The following is a 25,134-nucleotide window of genomic DNA, read 5'->3' as shown; positions in this document are numbered from 1 at the left end:
TTTTACAGGCTGCTAATGGTATTTTAAACAAATATCTATCATATTTAATTACATCATTACTAATAATATATCTGAAATACATCACCAAATATGTTTTATGGATTGCATAACCCAGTATCTTAACAATTGCTGAATATATATTATCCCAAAATGATTTGTGAGTTTGTGATTTATTCCGAACATGCAATGAAATTTAGCATATATGTGAACAAGCAAAACATAAATAATACAAAAATCAACAATCAAGACAATCTTAGACAGAAGAACAGCACAATAGTTTCTTTTCTTTGTTTTTTTTTTTTTTTTTTTTTTTTTTTACTTTATTTTTATTGTTTGATTTCTGTACAAAACAAAACAAACATAAGGGACATTTGCGATACACTGACCATAAAAAAAAACTTTTATGACTAATGAAAATTGCCCATTTCTTCCATTTATCATGACAGTGTTCTTCTTCAGTCTATGGGTCAGAATCTCCTTCTCAAATATTCCATTCACTGTTTGTACCCAGTTGTTAGTTGTAGGTGGTTTTAATCGGCACCATTTCTTGATAATAGCCTTTTTACTGGTTGCTAATAGTATTTTAAACCAATATCTATCATATTTAATTACATTATTATGAATAATATATCTGAAATACATCACCAAACATGTTTTATGGATTGCATAACCCAGTATCTTAACAATTGTTGACTATACATAATCCCAAAATGATTTGTGAGTTAGTGACTTATTCCGAACATGCAATGAAATGTAACATATATGTGAACAAGCGAAACATAAATAATACAAAAATCAACAATCAAGACAATCTTAGACAGAAGAACAGCACAATAGTTTCATTTACATGCACTGAAAAGTGCAATTTATTTAATCCCAGCCCCTCTCCATCAAATATTATTAATAATTCGGGGTGTAAGAAAATATTGGTTCTGCAATATATTGCGATAATTAATTTCACAATACTATCGATATTAAAAAGTACTGCCTCGACATTTTTAGGTATTTATTCAAATGCAGATATTGTGGTGGTTCATTTTTGGTTTTCTTTTTTGTTTATCTTTTATTTATTATTATTTAACACTCTTTTATTAAATAATGTTCGTTCCTTTGTTGGAATTGCACAAAAATAATGTTATGATGTTAGTTTTGAACTCATAGAATATGAACATTTGAACAGGATCTTCAACTGTAATGTCTGTAAAACATAATTTAAATTTGAACACAGGAACATTTTGTGATATAGCATCAGATCCTGTTGTGATCAAATAAAATGTGTTTAGTATTTGTGCAGATTTCTGGTGTAATGCAATTCTTCAAGGAAATAATCATTTAAAAAAAGAAAGAAACAAAAAATTGCCTTTTTAACAGTATCATGATATATTGTGATATATCGTATCGTGATCCTAGTATTGTGATGTGTATCATATTGCCACATTTTTGCCAATACACGGCCCTATTAATAATATATATTGATTTATGATATCAGCATATATGTTTGGTGTATGATGCAAGTTTAGGACATAACTAAAAGACATGTACGTGATTTACATTAGTCGCTTTTCCATCGGACGTCTGTGCAAAACTTTACTAATATTTACTAAATGTCAAAAAATAGAAGTGCGTAATGTCGGTTTTTCCATTAAATCACAAATGCGATGATTTGTTTATTTATTATCGCGAGATAACACAAGAAGTCATTCCATAAACATGGCAATGAACATAAATATGCTGTTGATTTACAAATATTTTCATTATTATTATTATATATTACCCCTCTATCTCGTACTAAATTAAAAAATGATTGGGTTTCCTGGTGTGTCCACACATACCGCCACATGTTTCTTCTTCTTCTTTGCTTGTTGTAATGTCAGTCAACATCCATTTTTTTAATTCACATGACTAGTTGCGAAAAAAGGTCTTTCCGTTAGGGCTGTGCAGTTGATGAAGAAGACGAAGAGCAAAAACACATCACGTGCAAAAAGTGTTTCGTAGTTGTGTCCGCACCGACCGCTAACACAACAAACCTTTGAACCATCTAAAGTTGAACCACCGCCACCTTTATCATAATCTTATGAAAAACTAAAACACATAAAAACAACTTCGTCCGCAATGCAGTCTTCAGTCTCCGAATCTCTTTATGCTGCAACTCCCGTATTAACCTAACCCTAACCCGTGTCACCCTAACGTGCGTATTCTAGATGGCTGATGTAAACAGAAGGCCTGAACTGAAACCTCACGGCACGCCACTGAATTTACTATGTTTCATACTACATTGAACATACTTGAATTTATAATTTGCACTTTACGTGAGGTTTTTTTTTTTTTTATCGTTACAGTTGTATGGCAAGTCTATAGCAGTTTAATTCCAGTGCACTATTTATTTACAAAAGGAAACATACTTGAATTTACAGTACACTTATTTGCATTCAAAGATTTTTTTGTCTCATACAGAAGTGAACATACTTTGTTTTAGTGGTTAAAAGCTTTATTTATGTTTAAAGAGTATATTTTACATTGCTTTGCAAGAAAAAAAGAAACAACTTTAAGGTTAAAAAATAATCGTTTTTAATAATCGTGATTTCAATTATTGCTAAAATAATCGTGATTATTTTTTTTTCCTATAATCGAGCAGCCCTACTTTCCGTTGTAGTTTTGCGTGATATACCATTTGCGCTACGGCCGAAAAATCCCCTCTTGCCAGCGTAAAAACTTTGAATCGAAAAATGAGACTTTTGGCGAAATCGTCGTTTTTCCATTAGGTAAATTTTTATGCGCAAGTTATATTTGTGCAATTTGAGGGTCAATGGAAAAGCGACTATTGACATCTTTCACATTGTCTTCAATAAAGTTGAACTCTGGACACATATTTAGCTGTAATGTTAGGAGTTATGAAAAATGTAGTTATATTCTTCCAGTAATGTTCCCTCCATATTCTAGACAAAGTGTGTGACTGTTGAATTCTCCAGATATTTACCCATTCCTCCTCTGAAACATCAATTCCTAGTTCTTTTTCCCATTTCTGTTTCACGTCCAAAGTGTTACAACCTCTCTTCCACGTTAAAAGTTTGAAAAGAGAAGATATAATTAAGAACCTCCGAGCCTTATTATTATTTTTATTTATTTTTTTTTACATCCTGCGGTGTGTTCCATATGTGGCCTCATGACTCGCTCTGTCCTTTAACAACCGAGCATGAAAATTATCAATGGGACACTAAGTCTGTTTTAATGAAAGCTCACCACTCCGACATTAATCCCCCAGATCTCAAGTCTCTCTTGTAGCTTTGGTGAGATATGCAAATGAGGGTTTATGTAAAAAGTGTGAAGTTAGATTACAGGTTGGAAGTGGCTCAAGTCTTTAAATAGAAACAGAAAGTATGACGGCTGGAGGAGGCAGGTGGTGGTGGGATGAGGTTGGACAGGTGTCGATATAGAACTTCAACTAATGGTCGTCCACTCGTATATACTGGTATGGATGGTAGAATCACTGATCAATACACACAAATAGGTGTTTTTTTTTTTTTTTCTTTTATGTCTTGGTTTTACAGAATTTACTGAGAAACCATTCAGAGGTTTTGCTTTTCATCCAATTTTGAAGTTTACTGACTTTTAATAAGTGAAATTATGTGTTAAAGAATGAATACATATTGAAAAAGTAACTAATATTGATCATTAACCATTTAGGAAACAGCATAAAGGTTGAGGTCGATGGATGGGTTTTAAAGGCAGACACTGTTTTTAAAAAATTTTATTAGAAACTGGAGCTCTATAGTCAAAGTAGAAGTTCCTAAATTGATAAATCTAGAAGTGAACATCAAACTTAATTTTTAAAAATTAAAATTAAAATTGTTTTCCCTCACACTGCAAAAATCAAAATCTTTCCAAGTGTATTTTTCTCATTTCTAGTCAAAATATCTCATCACACTTAAAATAAGACAATAATCACCTAAAGAGTTACTTGTAAATGAGATTAAAAAAAAACTTATTTTTAGACAATAGATCTTGAAAATCTTATTTCAAAAAATCTTACTAAGATAATTTTCACTTGTCCAACTGGCAGATTTTTTTTGCTTAATTCAATTTTTTTTTGTGTAATTCAAGATGTTTTTGCTTAATTGACGATTTTTTTTGCTTAATTGAAGATATTTTTGCTTAATTCAAGTTTTTTTTGCTTGGCTCAAGATTTTTTTTGCTTAACTCAAGATTTTTTTTGCTTAACTCAAGATTTTTTTTGCTTAATTCAAGATTTTTTTTTTTGCTTAATTGAAGATATTTTTGCTTAATTCAAGGTTTTTTTTTTTTCTTAATTCAAGATTTTTTTTTTTTTTGCTTAATTCAAGAAAAAAATCTGCCAATGGAACAAGTGAAAATGATCTTGGTAAGATTTCTTGAAATAAGATTTTCAAGTTCTGTTGTCTAAAACTAAGTTCTTATATCTCACTGAAAAGTTACTCTTTAGGTGATTATGTCTTATTTTAAGTGTGATGTGATGTTTTGACTAGAAATGAGAAAAATACACTTGATAAGATTTAAATTTTTGCAGTGCATAGTCAGTAATTCCAGTTGAGAAGCTGGACTCCACTAATACAGACTTGGTAAAATGTCCCATCAGCCCTTGTCTATCTCTAATTTGGAAATAAATACTTAGCTGTAATTCTAAATGAGTAATTGGAAATGCATGAAATTTTCCGTAACTGACGTGGATCTGAGATAATAATCTGTGATTTCTGGGTGTTGGAGACATGCACCTCCTCCCATGTTGGGACCACATGAGCTGTTTAACATTTCCTGCCTCCTCCATTCAACCTTAAACAACACCTATGGCTACAAACTAAACAGGAAGACTGAATCATAAGCAGAACAATACGTTACTGTACTATATATACGTAGTTATGTCAGGGTCATTCACATCACATGCTATTCTTTTACCTGAGGGATGTGACATGTGTTTCTGTGAACATCACCCACCTTATTCATGACCTTTTGTAAAATGCCAAAAAAAAAAAAAAAATCTTGAGGGCAAATATTCTCCCTATTTTGGAGACTTCAGATTAACCCTTTCATGCATGAATTATTATACAACTAATAATTCTTTTTTCCAAATAAGACTTAAATGTGTCTGACATATGTTACAATCGACTGTTTGCAGCTTAAACACAAGTTTAATCATAAATATGTTTTGTAACTAACTCTCTCTTTAACACTTTATAGGACGCTCATAGAAATACTGAGTTTCAAAATTTCAACCTTAGTAGGACGTAACAAGACTTTATTACTTTTTTTTTTTTTTTTTTAATTTGCTGATTTTGTAGAAAATCAAGGTCAGTGAAGTTTACCATATTTGGTTCCTTGCCCATTAGTGCCAAAAAAAAAAAGAACAAAAAAAAAATACAAGTGGTGCCAAGCACAACAAACCCCGCCCCTCACACACATTTTGTCCAATATAAGTAAATGGAAATATTTTGAAAATTCATAAAAAATTAGAACTTTGACTTACTGTACCCAAAATGTAATGAGATCCATTCGGGGTCACTGGCAATCTATAAAGTAAATTTGGTGTGAATTCAACCCGTAGTTTTACTGCTACAGACGTTTCAGATTTCTCCCATTATAAGTAAATGGGAAAAACAACAAAAAAGATAATAAAAAAAATCATTAAAAACTGGAAACTTTGACCTAGTTTTCCCAAAATGTATTGAGATCCATTCTGGGTCACTGGCAGTCTATAAACCAAATTTGGTATGAATTCAACCAACAGTTTTGTTGCTAGAGTGTTAACAAGCAAACAAACAAACTGAACCAAAAACAATACCCCTTGCCACTTCACTAACATGTCGATTCTTTCCAGAATATCAGACAGTCCTAGATTATTTTTAGCATAGAGCAGGGGTGTCAAACATGCGGCCCGGGGGCCAAATGCAGTCCGCCAAAGGTTCCAATCCGGCCCCTGGGATGAATTTACAAAGTGCAAAAATTCCACACTTTTGAACTGAACTAAGCAAAAAAAAATTGCTTGAATTAAGGAAAAAAATGTTGAATTAACAAAAAAAATATCTTAAATTAAGTAAAAAAAATCTTGAAACAAACCAAAAAAAATCTCAAATTTTGCAAAAAATCTTGAATTAAGCAAAAAAAAAAAAAAAAAGCTTGAATTAAGGAAGAAATCTTGAATTAAGCCAAAAAAATCTTGAATTAACAACTTCAAATTTTTGTCTTTGTTTTAGTGCAAAAAATAACATTAAATTATGAAAATATTTACATTTACAAACTATCCTGTAACAATAAAATGTGAATAACCTGAACAAATATGAACAACCTGAAATGTCTAAAGAAAATTCTGTCCAATTTGAATTATTTCCTGCCTGTTCCTCAGTGTTCAGTGTCTTTGTAGATCAGATCCATAATGCACATGGACAAATGAGAAGTGGAGGCTGAATATTGTTAAAATTGCACTTATTTTTCTTGAGAAATTTCAGTTTTTTTCAGGTTATTCACATCTTTTTTGTGTGGATATTTTATAAAAGTAAGTATTTTCATAATTCAGTGGTTTTTTTTGCACTAAAACACAGACAAAAATGTGGTGTTGTCATTATTTATAGGTTATTCTGTTATTATTTTACCGGTCCGGCCCACTGTGGATCAAATTGGGCTTATTGTGGCCCCTGAACTAAAATGAGTTTGACTTCCCTGGCACAGAGGAACTTATTTCATCTGGTAGGATCTGGGCACTTGAAGGAGGAGCAGTTAAGGCTCCAGTGTTTCTGCTTCTGACTCATGTTTCACTTATCTGAATGACACATTGTGCGGACTGAACCCAAGTGTTCCTCCGCTCTCCCAGAATCGTGTTTCCTCGCGGTCACAGCCCCAGACCTCTGAAGGCGTGGATGGGCGTTTCCTTTTCATGTCCAGTCCCATTGTCACTATTTGTTCCTTTTTTAAATAATTGATAACTAAATTGTGCCCTTCAGGTTGTGATTCACGCTTCCAGAATGCAATAATTGCTCTTGCGTTCTTGTGTAAATCCACTTCCTTTCTAAAGCTCCAATCAGAGACACAATAGGCCTGTTCTGTCCATCACTGTTGTGGCGTGGCGTCTTTATGGTTATACTGCTCCCCCCGGGTCATTTCGGTGGAATCCCCATGGCGACTTTCATTGCAGAAGCGTCTTGTAAAGTCATGCGAACTATGCCCCGGGTTAAATATTGAGTGGTCTGCTGTGAAGAATGCACCGAAGCCTATTCACACTTTAACTACGGAGTCATTTCTTTAACTTGACCCAGAGCAGCTGCTTAACCTCAGCGCTGAAAAGGCCTGGACGATCTGTGTTCTGCATCTGCTGAAGAAACTACTGCAATCTACTGTTTTCCACTGCATTGCCCGTGTTGCCATAGAGCTGATGTTGCCAGTTGTCTTTGTTTCTTAGTTACCGCTTCTTTGTACCTTTGAGGAGTGTGAAAGTCTCTATTTACCAGAGGAGCCAGAACTCCTGCAGGTATAACTATTGACTCACTCTAGCATAACATTACACTTACACAGGATTTATCAATGATCCACAGCCTAGTTATTAATTAGGCTGTAAATGTGTCATAAATCCATGATGAATATTCTTAAAAATCAGTGACACTGGTGCCAACGCTGGTTTTCCTGTTTGTTATTATTGGATGTTCTTATCTTCTTATTCGAGGCTTACACTAGCCTATCGCCACATTGCCATTGGCGATGCATTTTCCTGGTTGGCGAAGTTGTTTTCAACCCGTGTAGCCGCAGTAGTGAAGGTATTTTTTAGTAAAATCAACCAACTTACATCTCTGATCGAAAATGTCTGAGCGATAACCAAGGAAAAAATAACAAATGCGGTCTCCACTACTGAAGAGTGCTGCCAAGAGCGATCAAACTCACCCGAACGTTTCCGATTTTTTACGAATTCACACTGCACACGTCACTTGTGGGAAGTTACCGCTCGTTCATTTCATCATGTACAACATCTATTGAAAGCAAAGAAGCTGGTGAAGCAGAGAGGGGTACGGAGCGGTGCAGACCGCCGCCAGCGGAAGTGAAAACGAAACTTATGGCCCATTTCTCTTTTCTCTTCCTGCTGAAGCTTCGCTTTTAAACCTTACCAGCGAAAACGCAGCAATATTAGTATCACATTAGTGTTGCCTCTGTTGTCTCCATGTTTGTTATTACTGACTTTCTTCTTCTTCTCAAAAAAACTTTCCTCTTCTTCATGGTATTTGTCCAGTATGGTTAATTAAGAGTGGCGCCCCCTGGTGGATTAATTGAGAAACGCTCATTCCAACACATTAAATGTCAGTAGCAGCACTTTGTTCCAGTCAGACTAATGACAGGAGTGCTTTCTAGTCTAAATAAAATAATTTCAAGAGTCCATATCTGTCCATATTTAATTACCAAATGACTTTATGATAAATCAAGTCTCACATATTTTTAAGCTCAAAATGCACCAGAATGCAGAAAAAAGACTTCATTTCTTCATTTTTCCCAAAATTTCCCAGGGGAGCTATGCTCGTTGCTGTGGTCTGCTACGCGCCCCGCTGCAGGGACCCAGACTGGACCCAGACTGGACCCAGACTGGACCCAGACTGGACCCAGACTGGACCCAGACTGGCTGTGGCTTTTTGTGGCTACACTCATTTCTACTAATGTAGCCACAGCGACTGTATCTTTCATTTTCCTAGCGCAAGCACAGTATATTGGATTTTAACATAAAGAAAACTGCTTTACTCATGGCAGGAAGGAGAGCTTTACAGTCGGCGAAAAAAATATTAGACCATCAAAAGTCATCAAAAACAATGGTTATGCGATCAAGTACTAACTCCTGTGTGTATCATGTGACTACAACAGACAGAAAAGAAAACATGGAATGCCTAAAAGCACTGTTTTTGGCAGTACAATGACAGATATTGATGGAAGAACTGAAGTGATTTTGGTTATTATCAAGAAAACCATGGAAAACCAACTTCTCCATGCTGATGTAGAATTGTACTGTTTTAGATTTTAGATTCAGATTCTGCTCATTAATTTTCACATGAACTGAAGCTGTTTTTAACACACAGAAGGCATCGTTTTTACATCTTTCGTTACTTTATAATCTTGAATCCCGAATTAACATATTAAAACACCACAGTGCCAACACCACACGGGCCGTAGAATTCATCTTTTTGTTATTGAAGTTTAGCTGAAATTTTGTAAATATACCAGACATGTAAGCAGCGGTGGGCCTTTCTTGGGTGATGAAACCAGTAAAAAACTTAAAGGCGCTGGAGTCTTTCATGACCAATTTTTCATCAGATCTGTAAAACCTCAGTAAGTCTTTCTGTGATTACTCACCTGAATCTCTTGCATTAGGGTGAACAGTTTCGAATTGTTGTCCACCATAAACAAACCATGTGTTTACAAACCGACCCGGGAGGTAACTCGGGCATCTTCGGAATTTTGTCGTGACGTGCATTGTGGGAAAGGGAGGTTCGTGAACCCACCTGACAGCAGCAGCGCAGCCATATGGTACTATATGGATGAAGCAAACACAACACGGAAACGGCTGGAGGAATATGCATAGAAGGAAGGGAGCTCCTGCCATTTCCGATCGTGTCTGTTCTAGCTGCCGCTGTAAGGTGGCTGCACGAGCCTTCGCTTCCCACAATGCACGTCACGACAAAATTCCGAAGATGCCAGAGTGATGTCTTGGGTTGGTTTGTAAACACATGGACTGTTTATGGTGGATGGCACTGAGAAATTGTTCACCGTAATGCAAGAGATTCAGGTGAGTAATCACAGAAAGACTTACAGATTCGTGATACTGAGGATATGACTGAGGTTTTACAGATTTGATGAAAACTTGGTCACGAAAGTCTCCAGCACCTTTAAATGAACCCTTTTAGAGCCATGGTTCTGCATGTCCATTAACTGTCTACCATCTAAACCTGGACATTCACCTCAGCCACGTTCTGAAGTTGTAGATGTTTGTAGATCCATGCAGTTTGGTGGAATTAGACTCAGAACTGGGAAGAAGTTGCAAGTACTTTAATGAAGTCATGGTATGATATGTAGCTGGATTAATACACTACATTAAATTATAGAAAACATCACAAAAAAGGTAGCAGAGACTTGTTCCTTGCTAAGTATTGAGACCACATTTACCTGTACTTTGGCTTCTCCATCAGTCAGAACATGCAAATTCTTCTATTTTCATTGATATTTATTAAATTAACCCATAAAGACCCAGTGCTACTTTTGTGACAGTTCCCAAATGATTTTTTCCTCTATTTCTACCTTTAAGTGATTTATCACCAGTTTTAAAAAAAAAAATATTATCCTCTGCATTTTCTGTATTTTGCACTTTTTTGGTGTAAATCATGTATTTTCCTATATTTAATTCACTTGATTGTGTAGATGTTCATGAAAACTCAGAGTAAATTCGAAGTTAATTGTATCAAAACAGAGAAAAATGAAAAAAAGTTACTTTTTCAGCAAAAATATTGCTAACTGAATGTAAAAACAAGTGTGTCCATCCACTGTCATTGATCCAACGCCATGGGTTTTACTGGTGAATCAATGTTGTAGAAGATGACGGCGTTTCCACGGTAACTACGGAGCCTCTGAACGTCCAAATGGGTCATATCTGATGACTATGAAAAGATGAGAAATTGTATTTTACACCAATTATTTACATGGGTTAGTGGATCCACAGGTGTTATACAGTTTAGATCTGTAGATGGTTTGTATCACTGGTGGCTGTTTGGGTCTCTAAGGGTTAAAGTATTAAACCATCATCAGTTTGTATTTAGGCTTAAGGCAGTAATATGTGGGCTGTGTTTAACCCTTTACAGGGCACTCATAGAAATACTCTGTAACTCATATTTTCAACCTTAGTGTGTTAGTGGAGGACATAACAAGACTTTAATACTTTGGAATTTTTAAAAAAGTTTTATTGTTTTGTAGAAAATCAAAGTCAGTGAAGTTACCATATTTGGTTCCTTACTCCAAAGTGGCAAAAATACCAAAAAAAACCCTCCAAGTATAAATAAAAAATACAAGAAAATCACAAGTAAGATGAAAGGAACATGTATTGTAGAACATTAGACCAACATAAGTGCTGATCCAGACACCTGTCCACATCCACATTATCTCTTTGAACATCATTCCTTACATTAGTACCGTTACTTCATGGTACCGAACAAAGCAGGTCCACTCACTGTTCATGCAGAGGTGGACCTTACAGACCCTGAGATTGTTGACTCACTGTCTTCACTGTAACTGTTGCTATCACTAGTCTCTTTTCCATTGGACATCTGTGTAAAACTTTACCGATATTTACTAAATGTCAAAAAAACCAGAAGTGCGTAATGTCGGTTTTTCCATTAAATCACAAATGCGATGATTTGTTAATTTATTATCGCAAGATGACACGAGAAGTCATTCCATAAACATGGCGACGAACGTAAATATGGTGTTGATTTACAGATATATTCAATATTATATCTGCTGTGGCTCAGGTGGTAGAGCGGGTCGTCCAATAACTGAAGGGTTGGCGGTTTGAATCCTGCTCTGTCCTAGTCAGTCCGTTGTGTCCTTGGGCAAGACACTTCACCCTCCCTGCCTCCAGTGCCACCCACACTGGTGTATGAATGTTTAGTGGTGGTCGGAGGTGTGGAGGTGGTAGGCGCAAATTGGCAGCCACGCCTCTGTCAGCCTGTCCCAGGGCAACTGTGGATACAAATGTAGTTTACCACTACCAGAGTGTGAATGTGAGAGTGAATGAATAATGGGTCAATAATGTAAAGCGCTTTGGGTGTTTAGAAAAGCGCTATATAAATCCAATCTATTATTATTATTATTATTATTATTAGTATTATTATTATATATTACCCCTCTATCTTGTACTGAATTAAAACATGATTTGGTTTCCTGGTGTGTCCACACATACCGTGACGTGTTTCTTCTTTGCTTGTTGTGATGTACGTCAGCATCCGTTTTTTTAACTCACCTGACTCTAGTTGCGAAAAAAGGTCTTTCCATTGCAGTGTTGCGTGATATACCATTTTCACATGATAACTACACATCTGGTTCCATAGCTGTACACATTCATCAATACTCCTTACTGCTAAATCTATATCACACAACCAATATTACATGTGTGTGTATATATGTATATGCTTACATCCACACTGAAGCTTTGTGTGCATGCATAGGTGTATATATGTATGTATGTATATGTGTATATTCTGTAATGAACATCCTATTTATTCAACTGTATATTCAACTGCACATTCAATATTTAATTTAACCACCTTATTTGCACTAGTTGTACATAACTGCACTCATCTGTACATATTACTTACCTGTACATATGATATTTAACTGTATTATACTGCACTTCTGCTGTTTTGCACTTCTGATTGGATGCTAACTGCATTTCGTTACCCTGTATACTGAGTAATGACAATAAAGTTGAATCTAATCTAATCTAATTTTCACGACGCCTGAAAAACCACCTCTTGCTAGTGCAAAAACTTTTAATTAAAAAATGAGACTTCTGGCGAAGTTGTTGTTTTTCCATTAGGTAAATTTTTATGCGCAAGTTATATTTGCGCAATTTGAGGGTCAATGGAAAAGCGACTTTTGTCTTGTAATGTGAGCAGAAATGATCAAAAATAGTCACTTCTCCGATAAAGTGTTAACAGGAAAGACTCTACTTTAGTGGTTAATTCATCAGTACAATAGAAAAAGATAAAGCAAGCGACAAGCAAGATCTGAGACTGAAGAGAACAGTGACTTCATGGTACCTCATAATGACTAAAAACTATTATAGCTTTGTTTAATATTGACTTTTAATGGGGTTACAGTTTGATTAATGACCTAAAACCATTTCTAAATCCTTCTTAATGTAGTCTTATTGTGCTGCTGTCAGTAGTAGAGATGAGAAACTGGACATTATGAGGTTAATATAAACCAATGCCTGTATTTTCCTCTGGCTGAAGTTGCTCATTGTGGAACTCTGGGTTCTTGCCTGGTATATTTTTAGCATATGGGTCATGTTTTCTTTACCGCTGTGAATGGCCTCCGTTTATTGTGAGTTACCGTTGGAGGACTTACTTTGCGATCAGATATCACTCACGCAGTGGTTTCTGTTGGCCGGTCTGCTCCACACATTCACATGTTCCATTCTCAGTCGGTTAGGGTGTGTTTTTTTTTTTTTTTCTAGGTGTTCCATGTGTAACTGTTGTAAATATAGTCAACGGTTTAGAGAAGTATCCCGAACTGCTACAGCCGCTGTTACCCATTCATTTAACAAGGGAAGTGACAAAGTGGAGCCGCTTTCTGATCACCTCTGATGCTGTTTTTTTCTGTGGTTTTTGGGAATCTAGGTCTGCCAGAGTGGAGACGGTGATAGTGAGGGGGTGCTGGGGCTCTGCAGCTGAAAGGAGATCATTGTTTTGTAAAGTAAATGCAATGCCCCTCGCCCCCCCTCCCCACCTCCACCACCTCCTCTCTGGCATTTCAGTGATTCGAAACAAGTAGAAGTCGCTCTGTTAGTTTTTAGGAGGCTCACACTGTATGCACATGGGCTACACTGCAGCTCCTTCAAACATCTTACAAAGTCAACATGCTGGTAATCTGAATTTGAGGCCTTAAAGCTGCAGTGGACAAGAAATATTCAGACTGTCCTTGCAGCTCTCTTCTGTCTGTCTTAACCTTTGTAAGACTGCCATTATAACAGGCCGACTAGATGTCTTCGTGTTTTCTTTGCTAGAGCCCGACCGGTATGAGATTTTTGGGGCCGATAACGATATTGGGGGCTAAAAAAAAGCCGATAACCGATATATTGGCCGATATATGAAATAGAGCCGATTAATCGGGGCGATTATAGCGTATCACCAGTTAATCAACATCGGCCAATATGTAGCCGATATATTAACTTTTTTTTGCTGCGTGGAGATTCTGTCGCTCGTTGCTCCTGTGTGTGTGTGTGTGTGTGTGTGTGTGCGTGCGCTGCCCGGAGAATAAGAGGAACTTTTAAAGCGAGTTAGTTTCACTTTCACTCCTGCTCGAACAGTGACGTTATCACCCCCCCCCCACACACAATCACCAAATCACGGAGCTACACCCCCCCCCCCCACCCCCGCTCTGACAAGGATGGAGTGCAACCGATTAATCAATTAGGTGCTTGAAGCGAATGCAAAAAGTCCCGATTCGATTAAAGATATTCCTTTATTGATCCCACAATGGGGAAATTCACAGTGTTGTCAGCAGCATAAAACATACACATAGACGTACACATACACGTAAAACAAACATACACATAAAACAAACAGTCATATAAATTTGAATAAAAAAGTATTTAAAAGGAGAGTGCAAATATGGTTTGATATGATGTAGTGCAAATGGTTATAAATATAATATATATATATATATATATAAATGTGGATTTGAATATATACAACATAAATGGAATGGAGGGAGGGTTGTTATTACTCCACATATGTAGACCACATATGTGGTGATCTACTGGGAGCAGGACTGATTGTGGAGTCTGACAGCAGAGGGAAGGAAGGACCTGTGGTATCTCTCCTTATCGACTCAAATTGATTGAAGGGAGATATTCTATTGCAGTTTTCCTGAACTGAAGCTTCTTTGTGCGTCACAATTAACGTCCGTGTGAAACAAAACAGTGGAACCAATGTTTAACAGCAGAGAAATGAAGGAAACAAAGCTTTGATTCTTGAGAATTGTGGTTGAATGATTTTTAGCTTACCAGCCGACAGACCATAAGCTATTGTCGTCATACAGCGTCCGGCAGCGGCGTCTGTCGTCCGCTACAAAAATTTCAATCGTCTTCTCCGAAACTCCAGTTCTGATTGACTTCAAACTTGGTATACAGCTTCTTTATGATGATGTCAACACAAGGTATTGAAATTATTTCAATCTGAATCTGATTCTGGATTTGGTGCGACTTTGAAAAATTTCCCCATTATAAGAGATAGGAAATAGCTTGATCCAATAAATCAGTATCAATGATATCAAGTTGGAATTTGAATTTTTTTTACAGATCTGATTGGAATATGGCCAAAACATGGGCTATTTTTGTAATATAATAAATACACAGAACTGGGTGATAATAAATGGTATCTGGATACATTTCCCAAAGCTTTTAATTTGGCCGGTAAGCTACAGGGCCATTGGTCCTATTTTCTTGGATCACTTTGAGTCGATTATTCGGTTGCAGCTCTAATCTAAAGTTCTCCCCTAACTTTACTCGACATCTGAGTATATCCACAGTCTAGACGACACAGAGGCCTTTTCCTTCTGATGCTGTGTTTGGATTTGTCTCCTCTGCAGGATTTAAGTCGCCCAGTCTGTGTATCGTCACAGGACTCAGTAAAGCTTTGAGTCACTAGTCACAAGTCAAACCCAGACATCCGTTTTTGTTTTTTTTTCCCCAGTGGGCGTCATCGAATGTGTTCATTACTGACGCTCACAATGGACCGGAGATGAAAGATGTCACCGGAGGCTTCCTCTCCCTCGTCAGTGTCCGCTAAACTCTTTGTACGGCTTTCGCTGGGCATTAATAAGTTCAGTCAATACTCCGAGAGGCTGTGTCTTTTCATAACCCCCGCAAATACCAGAGACATTTGACATTAGAGCAGAGAAAAGACACTCAGTATGTGCATTACCTCAAAGCAGCTATTGTAAATATTTGTGCACTGTTGCATGTCCTTTGTGTAAAATTCAGATGCCATTTGCTGATTACTAACCAAACCTACAATACTGGATATTGTTTATCTGCAGTATGGGACACGTTGACGTCAGCTCTCATTATTATTGTCTGCAGAGCACAGTCATGAAGTTTGTAAGGGTTTAGAAACGGCATTAATCATAGGGGTGGATCAGTGGAAGTGGACATTTAATTCTCTGGCCATAAAGCAGGTTTCAGTCCGTTTTTATATCCACAGGTCACTTGGATCACTCATTAACCAGAGAACACAGACATGCCCTCTGTCTGTCCATGGATGAAGTCGATCACATCTGTTTTTACTGCTGATCCAGAACTACAGAGCTGCTGTGCAATGGCTGCTCTAATTCTGATTTATTTCTTTTTTTGTTTTGTTACTTCTATGATTGAATACTTCAGTAGTTTTAGGAAGTTGTAGTTTAGTTTCTAGTCAGTTCAAGGATTGTTTTAGTTTTTCAGACATTATGGGGAAAGTCTTGATTTGTAGGAAATGAAAGCCACATATTTATTATTAATCTACCATTAACAGGAAAAATTAAAGCCAAGCTGAGTGTTACCTGTTTCTGTTGAGCTTCACAAATACAAACAAATGAATTAGTTATCAACTATTAAATTACCATTCTAGTGTTTGATTAATTGGTTTGAATCTTCTTTTTTTCTCCAAAGTTTTTTTTTTTATTGAATTCTTATATTGTAACAATCCTAATTCTACAATTGAATGTACATAAAATATAACAACATAGTTATGTACCCCCACTCTAACAGAGTCCCAACCCTGATGCACCTCATACTGTAACAAAAATATACATGTATAAACTAGGGCTCAAAGATATATTATTATTGTATCTATATCTAGATATGAACATTCAAGATATTAATATCGAAAAAGCAACGATATAAACAATATAGATTTCTGCAGTAAAAAAACATTTTCTGCAGTAAAATGTTTGATTTGTAATTTATTTATTTGTACTTTATGTTAATGTCAACGACTGGCAGTGAGTTCTTACAAATAAAACTGCACTTTGCACATTCTTTTGTATTATGATGTTTGTATTTTTCTGAAAAATGCTTGGTTTTTACCAAACCCATAGTCATATCGTATCATATCAATATCAAGATATCTGGCGTGAATATCGAGATATGAAATTTTGTCCATATCGTTCAGCCCTAGTATAAACGCACATATCCAAAATGAATACATAAAATAAAACTAGAAGCACTCGGAGAGCGCAGACCTCCGCCAAGGCTGATCAGTGGCCCCCCCTGTGGGCCCCCCCACCCCCGATCACCACCAAAATTTAATCATTTCTTCCTTATCCCATTTCCAACAAACCCTGAAAATTTCATCCAAATCTGTCCATAACTTTTTGAGTTATGTTGCACACTAACAGACAGACAAACAAACAAACAAACAAACAAACCCTGGCAAAAACATAACCTCCCTGGCGGAGGTAATAATTAGATATAAAAAAAATGAATAAATAAAAAATATAATAAGATATATATATATATATATCTCCTTAGTAGGGATGTAACGATATGAAAATTTCATATCATGGTTATTGTGACCAAAATGATCACGGTTATCATTATTATCGCTGTATTGTTGAAATGTGGTCAAAATGTTCAAAAAGTACTGATACACACACTGAAATAATCTGAAAAAAACAAACAAACAAAAAACAAAATAATAGGCACAATGTACTTTCTGTTGCAAAAACATTCAAATATTAACCTGTAAACATCAAAAATACAAATGTGCATTATAGATATGTATTTATGTGTATTTTTGCACATCTTTTGTCTACTTTAGTGCAGTTTTAGTGTATTTTTGCATATTTTTTGTATACTTTAGTATATTTTGAGTGCATTTTTGCATATTTTTTGTATGCTTTAGTGTATTTTTGCTTATTTTTTGTATACTTTAGTATGTTTTTAGTGTATTTTTACATATTTTGTATACTTTAGTGTATTTTTGCATATTTAATGCATACTTTTGTATGTTTTTAGTGTATTTTTCCATATTTTTTGTATACTTTAGTGTATTTTTGCATATTTTTAGTGTAGTTTGGTATATTTTTAGTACATTTTTGGATATTTTTGTATACTTAAGTGTATTTTTAGTTTAATGGTGTAAGAAACATTTGTATTTGTCATTATTTCTAGTTTATTCTGTTCTTATTTGACTGATTCTGATCCACTTTAGCTCATACTGGTCTAAATGTGGAACCTGAACGAACATGAGTCTAAAACAGTGAATGCCAAACATACAAATATACATTAAAGATGGCACCTTATCGCCATTGTTGGACCATTTTCCATATCAAGTTTGTGCGCAAAGTGTGGTAATCAAACATGGTTATCATGATAATTAGAATTTAAACGGTAATACTAACCTTTATCATTATACCGGTAATCGTTACATCCCTAATCCTTAGTTACAATGAGAAATTATTTGTGCCTATCTTTTTCATTTTTTTTCATTTTCATTTTGTTTATTTCGAGCATTTACAGAATACATGCAAATTCAAAATTCCAAAATCATTCATCTACACTCAGAAAACAGACGGAAGAAGAAAAAATTATTTAATCCCACCCCCATTCTCATCATCAAATAACTTCACATAATAACGTTATAAATACTCACTCCTTTTCTTAGACTTCAAGCCAAAACAATGAACACATTTTTAATAACTGATAAGACAGGTGGCCACATTGCATAGAATGTGGCTGCTGGTTTAAATCATTTTTAATGAAAAAACATAAAAAGTGTCTGATTCCAGCCTCTTAAATAGAATATTGTCCTGTTTCTTTACTCTGATGAACATTAACTGAATATTTTTAGGTTTGTGAACAAAAAAGACATTCTAAGATGTTTCAATGATGGATTTTTCACTATTTTTTGACCCCACATGTATCATATTAATGGATAAAATAATCATCAAACTATATATATATATATATATATATATATATATATATATATATATATATATATATATATAAATATGTATTTTTTTTTTTTTTTTTTTCCTGTTGCAGCCTTGTTGTATATTTATGTAATTTTTTTTCTATCTTTACATTTTCCTTTAGTAGTTTCTTAATTTTTGTTATCTGTAGCTTCCCTACTCCTACAGGCCAGAGTCTTATTTCCTTGGATTCATATGTCAGAACCTCCACTAATCTGTTTAAAAAAACAGTGAAGATTTTGCAGCAGAATTCCCTTCACTCATCTTGTCTGAGATAAACAGAGCCACATGTGTTTACTCTGCAAACACAAACCCCTACCAAACGCACACGTACACACCGACGCTCCCTCTGGACTCTAATGTGTTTTTCTACACTTTGGTCTTTGCCTCTGTGTTGCTCAGATCCGCTTTTGAACCCCCTTTTTCTCATGTTTTTCTGCAGGTCAATGTTCGCGTCACCACCATGGACGCTGAGCTGGAGTTTGCCATCCAGCCCAGCACCACCGGCAAGCAACTGTTTGACCAGGTACGCACGACTATATATAGAAAAGTACTGCAAACAAGGTCAGCACAGTCCAATCAGTAGAGTAGAAAGAAGGATAAATACTCTGAAATGCAACCAAATTGTCTTCTGTTGAGGGAAAGAATCAGCAAATTGGAAAAAAACAACTGTATTTCAAATAAACACCTGGAGTTACATAATCACACCTTAGGTCTCTAATGAAAACCAAGATACACAAAGAAATATTAAGGGTGTATTCACACCTACCACATTTGGTCCATTTAAAACGGACCAGAGTTCGTTTCCCCAGAAAGTCCGGACTTTTTTTTTTAGGTGTGAATACAACTATGCGAACTCTGATTCGAATCAAACAAACGGACTCTGGGCCGGTTCACTTCTGGTGTGAATATAACCGACCTCGAACCGAACCAAACCAAGGAATCTTGAGCCTTTTTGTGCTTGACGAGCCACTGTAGCCGCTGGAAGTAGCCAAGGTTTATGGGTGGTCAGAGCTAATAGCAGCAGCTATGACTGTGGACAGACGTGGAGCAATGAGGACACTGAATGTGCCATTGACATTTGGTCAGATGCCCGTATTATGAAACTGGCTCCGACTGAGCTTTTCTTGAGTGTTAGCGTTATTTTCGTAAATTTGTGTCGATAAAAATACAATTTCTATTCCGAAAATGATAACTGTATGTAGGAGCACCACGTCTATTTTCATCAACACCGGCCGTCTCTGAGTCACCCCGCCCCCTGATTTTCTGTCCAATGCCAGCGCAGTTCGTCACATGCGTGCTTCTGTTCACGCATTTTGGTCCACTAGCAAAAAATGCAATGTGAATGCGATCCGACCCAAATGAAAAAAATAAAGTCCGCATTTGATCTGAATCAAATAAACGGACCAAAGTACTTTTCAGGTGTGAATACGCCCTAAAATACAAGTTATATTAAATAGCATCAACAGCATAATCCAGCTATTTCAGTTTTTTGTTCTAGATTTATTATTATTATTATTATTATTATTATTATTATTATTATTATTATTATTATTATTATTATTATTATTATTACTTTAGTGTTATTGTCTGTTTTCAGTCACTGCAGGTGTGTGTCTAATTTTTTCTGTAAAGCCATCATTTGTAGAAACTAGTAAGCACAGCAGTAAGTCCATGTTTGCACAATAAAAGCTAACCCTTAACCCTTTAACTACTGCAATCTCTCCAGTGCTGCATTTTGAACTTTACTGCATAAAAAAATGACTGTAACTCCTGAACTGTTTCGCACTATCCGCAAAATTTTAACTGCACTGGAAAGCTGAGATCATGATCTTTCTGACACTATATAACACTTTACAGCAGCAGTGTTGGACTCTATTACAAATAGAAAGGAAGTGTTTCAGATACTAACACACGTTCTAAAAAATGCCTGGAAATAACGAAAATATGAAGCTATAATATGGATATTGAATGTTCCAGACCAAAAAGCATGATTGAGCAGATGTAAAACAGTTGAAAGTTTATTTCTGCCATCTCACATAGTTTCATTTCAGACATTTACAGTTGTTTCTGATAATGAATGTACTAAAAACGTTACTAAACTTATACTAAAACCCACTATTTGAAGCATTTATCATTTATAATAATGATATTTAATAGCCAGATAATGAAAGTTAAGTTCTTCCTGAAAACAAAAGTGCAAAAGAATTGGAAAAAAATACTTTTTTTTTTTGCACTTTTATTGCAAAGAAAACATGAAGACACCTAGACGGTCTGTTATAATGGCAGTTTTAAAAGGGTTAAGCAGTAAATAGTTTCTATCCACTGGAAACACTTGAATTTAAAATGTATAAGGAGATTTATTAAGTGAATTGCACTACTTTTAACTTTGCAGACCCGAGTGGATTGGTTCTACTTGGAACATTTGTACTTATTAGCAATAAAGGCCCTTCTTCAATCAAATTAAGGCCTTGTACCTTCTGCAGCTGAAAGAAATAAAGGCCTCAGCAACTATTTTGTAAAATATGCCAAGTCTATCCACTGAGACTTTAAACTGAACTAGAACTAACCCTTAATTTAAGCAGCAAGAACTCAGGTTTTTAATATAGATGTCATGAATTGAAAACTTGCAGTTGCCTCAGTGTTATGGTAGAAAAATGAATGAGACCTCATTTTGCAGGGAATAATGAGCACTTTTAGATGTATGATTGAAAAAACATGCCTTGAAGTGCAGATCCAATTTTTGTAAAACTGTAAAATCTTTACTCTCGGTCCTCTAGGGAGTCTATTTTGAACAGTTTGTATTTTTTCAGTATATAAATGCATAAAATAGCAAGAGATTTGCTAAGTGTTTCGATAACGGATGGACAAGGGAGAATAATTACAAGTTTCAATAGTTTATTCAGCATATTGATTAGTATATACATTGCATATATAATATCTACAAAGTCAAATACATTAATAAACTAATTTAATACATTCTAACATATATTTATCTCAGTTTATTAGATATTTGTAACCAGTGTAAAAAGAGTAGCAAAAGGTTTTTAAATGAACCTTCCATCTTAGCATAAGTATAATATAGGTCCAATAGAAGAGGATCAGAGTTATAGTTATGCTTTGAAATGAACTGACGGACAAAGAATGCAAACATAAATTTATGCTGAATATAATGCCATCTGAGTATTTTAAAAACATTTTTCTAAAAAATAAAACTTGTGCTGGACACAAGAATTAATGTACTTTTAAAATATTATTATTATTATTATTTTTAATTTTTAATTTTTTTATTTTTTTTGTGATCTGACACTGTATAAATAAAATTTGATTGATTGATTAATTTGATTGGTTTTCCCCTGTAAGTCGCTTTGGAAAAAAGCGTCTGCCAAATGCATAAACATATAAATAAATAAATAAATAAATAAGTCTTCAAAAGGTGATTTTAAATGTATTTTTTGATCTAGATTAGGGGTGTCAAACTCATGTTAGTTCAGGGGCACATACAGCCCAATATGACCTGCAGTGGGCCGGACCATTAAAATAATAACAGGGGGCCATATCCAGCCCGCCAAAGGGTCCAGTCTGGCCCCTGAGATGAATTTATGAAACGCAAAAATTACACTGACGATATTAATCATTTTAGTTCAGGTTCCACATACAGAAAAATTTAATCTCAAGTGGGTCAGATCAGTAAAATACTATCATAATAACCTATAAATACTCACAACTCCAATTTTTTCTCTTTGTAAATGTAAACATTTTCATGTCATTTTACTGTTTTTACACTAAAACAAACTAACATTTCACAAAAACACGAATAACCTGAACGAATATAAACATTTTGAAATGTCTGAAGTAGGGCTGTGCAATTAATCGAAATTCAATTACGATTTCGATTATTACACGCAACGATTACAAAAATTATGTAATCGAGAAAAAACGATTATTAATTTTGAGTTGTTTTAATTCACGCGCACGTAAGATACCATGAGCTGCTCAGCCCCGCCCCCCTCTAAGCTACTGCTGCCTGCTAGCCGGCAGGTCCACCCCAAGAGGAAAGTTGTACCTAGCGGTCTGGACAAATGGCAGGAGAATCACAGCAGAAGTGCTTGGTAAACAAAAAAGGCAAGTCAAATTCAATTGTATGGAATCACTTTGGGTTTGATGAAGAAGACGAAGAGCAAAAACACATCACCTGCAAAAAGTGTTTCGTAGTTGTGTCCGCACCGACCGGTAACACAACAAACCTTTTTAACCATCTAAAGTTTAACCACCGCCACCGTTATCATAATCTTATGAAAAACTAAAACACATAAAAGCAACTTTGTCCGCAATGCAGTCTTCAGTCTCCGAATCTCCTTATGCTGTAACTCCCGTATTAACCTAACCCGTATAACCTTAATGTACGTATTCTTGATGGCTGATGTAAACAGAAGGCCTGAACTGGAACCTCACGGCACGCCACTGAATTTATTATGTTTCATACTACACTGAACATACTTGAATTTATAATTTGCACTTTACGTGAGTTTTTTTTTTTTTTTTTATCGCTACAGTTCTATGGCAAGTCTATAGCAGTTTAATTCCAGTGCACTATTTATTTACAAAAGGAAACATACTTGAATTTACAGTACACTTATTTGCATTCAAAGATTTTTTTGTTTCATACAAAAGTGAACATACTTTGTTTTAGTGGTTAAAAGCTTTATTTATGTTTAAAGAGTATATTTTACATTGCTTTGCAAGAAAAAAATAAACAACTTTAAGGTTAAAAAATAATCGTTTTTAATAATCGTGATTTCAATTATTGCTAAAATAATCGTGATTATTTTTTTTTCCTATAATCGAGCAGCCCTAGTCTGAAGTGTAATTTTAACAATATTCTGCCTGTTCTTAAATGTTTTTGTATTTGTAGATCCACTGTGATCTGTAAATTGTAATTTACTTGTGTGAATGATAAACTGAGACATAGTATTGTTAAAATTGCACTTAGCTTTCTTAAGAAATTTGTTTATGTTATTCACATTGTTTTAAACCAGGGGTGTCAAACTCATTTTAGTTCAGGGGCCACAATAAGCCCAATTTGATCTCAAATGGGCCGAACCAGTAAAATAGTAACAGAATAACCTATAAATAATGACAACTCCACATTTTTGTTTTGTTTTAGTGCAAAAAAACCTCATTAAATTATGAAAATACTTACTTTTATGAAGTATCCAAATAAAAAAGATGTGAATAACCTGAAAAAAAATGAAATTTCTCAAGAAAATGTAGTGCAATTTTAACAATATTATTCCTCCACTTCTCATTTGTCCATTTGCATTATGGATCAGATCTACAAAGACACTAAACACTGAGGAACAGGCAGGAAAATGGTTAAAATTGGACAGAATTTTCTTTAGACATTTCAGGTTGTTCATATTTGTTCAGGTTATTCATATTTTAGTGTTACAGGATAGTTTGAAAATGTAAATATTTTCACAATTTAAAGTTATTTTTTGCACTAAAACAAAGACAAAAATTTGAAGTTGTTAATTCAAGATTTTTTACTTGATTCAAAATTTTTTGCTAAATTAAAGATTTTTTTTGGTTTAATTCAAGATTTTTTTTTTACTTGATGTAAGATTTTGTTTTGCTTAATTCGATTTTTTTTTTTTTACTTAACTGAAGATTTTTTTTTCTTAATTCAAGATTTTTGGCTAAATTTAAGATTTTTTTGCTTAATTCAAGATTTTTTGCTTAATTCAAGCTAATTTTTTTTTTTTTTTGCTTAATTCAGTTCAAAAGTGTGGAATTTTTGCACTTTGTAAATTCATCCCAGGGGCTGAACTGGACCCTTTGGCGGGCTGCATTTGGCCCCCGGGCCACATGTTTGACACCCCTGTTTTAAAGGATAGTTGGTAGTTGTAAACATTTTCATCGCATAATTTTACTGTGTTTGCTCTAAAACATAGAAGAAAGTTTGGACTTGATATTATTTCTATATTATTCTGTTATTATTTCACTGGTCCGGCCCACGTCAGATCACATTTGGGTTAATGTGGCCCCTGAACTAACACGAGTTTGACACCCCTGATCTACAGTATGTTCAGGATATTTCATCTACTGTATATCATGCGTACGAACGTTAACAACCTGCGTTCACTGGGAACACACCGTCAGGAGAAAGTGTCCGTCCTCATTATCATCCCGCCAAAGCCTTTTCCGTTCATTACATCAGCTCTGAAAAGTTATCTCCTCCAGACCAGATTACAGGAGCTTTTGGTTTCGCTGGCTTTCATCAGTGTCCGCTCTGCTGTTAAATGACCATCGCAAACGTTTTCCTGTGACGAAAACCTATCGAACAAAGGGAACGTGAGGCGTTTATTAAAAGGAATGTTAATGGTATTAGTGAAGCTGTTGAAATATTGA

The 25,134-nt window shown here is 35.1% G+C and overlaps 1 protein-coding gene across 1 annotated transcript in view; it reads left to right on the top strand.

The window, feature by feature from the left end:
- ezrb (ezrin b) overlaps positions 1-25,134 on the top strand; it is an 86,919-nt gene that overhangs the window by 5,141 nt on the left and 56,644 nt on the right. The window contains exon 3 of the mRNA XM_030127751.1: positions 19,166-19,249. Within this exon, the coding sequence (XP_029983611.1) occupies positions 19,166-19,249 (84 nt within the window). The remainder of the gene's footprint in view (positions 1-19,165; positions 19,250-25,134) is intronic.

This window comes from Sphaeramia orbicularis, chromosome 24 (assembly GCF_902148855.1).
Source record: "Sphaeramia orbicularis chromosome 24, fSphaOr1.1, whole genome shotgun sequence".
In the NCBI taxonomy this organism is placed as follows: Eukaryota; Metazoa; Chordata; class Actinopteri; order Kurtiformes; family Apogonidae; genus Sphaeramia; species Sphaeramia orbicularis.
This window is presented reverse-complemented; position numbering and strand designations above follow the sequence as displayed.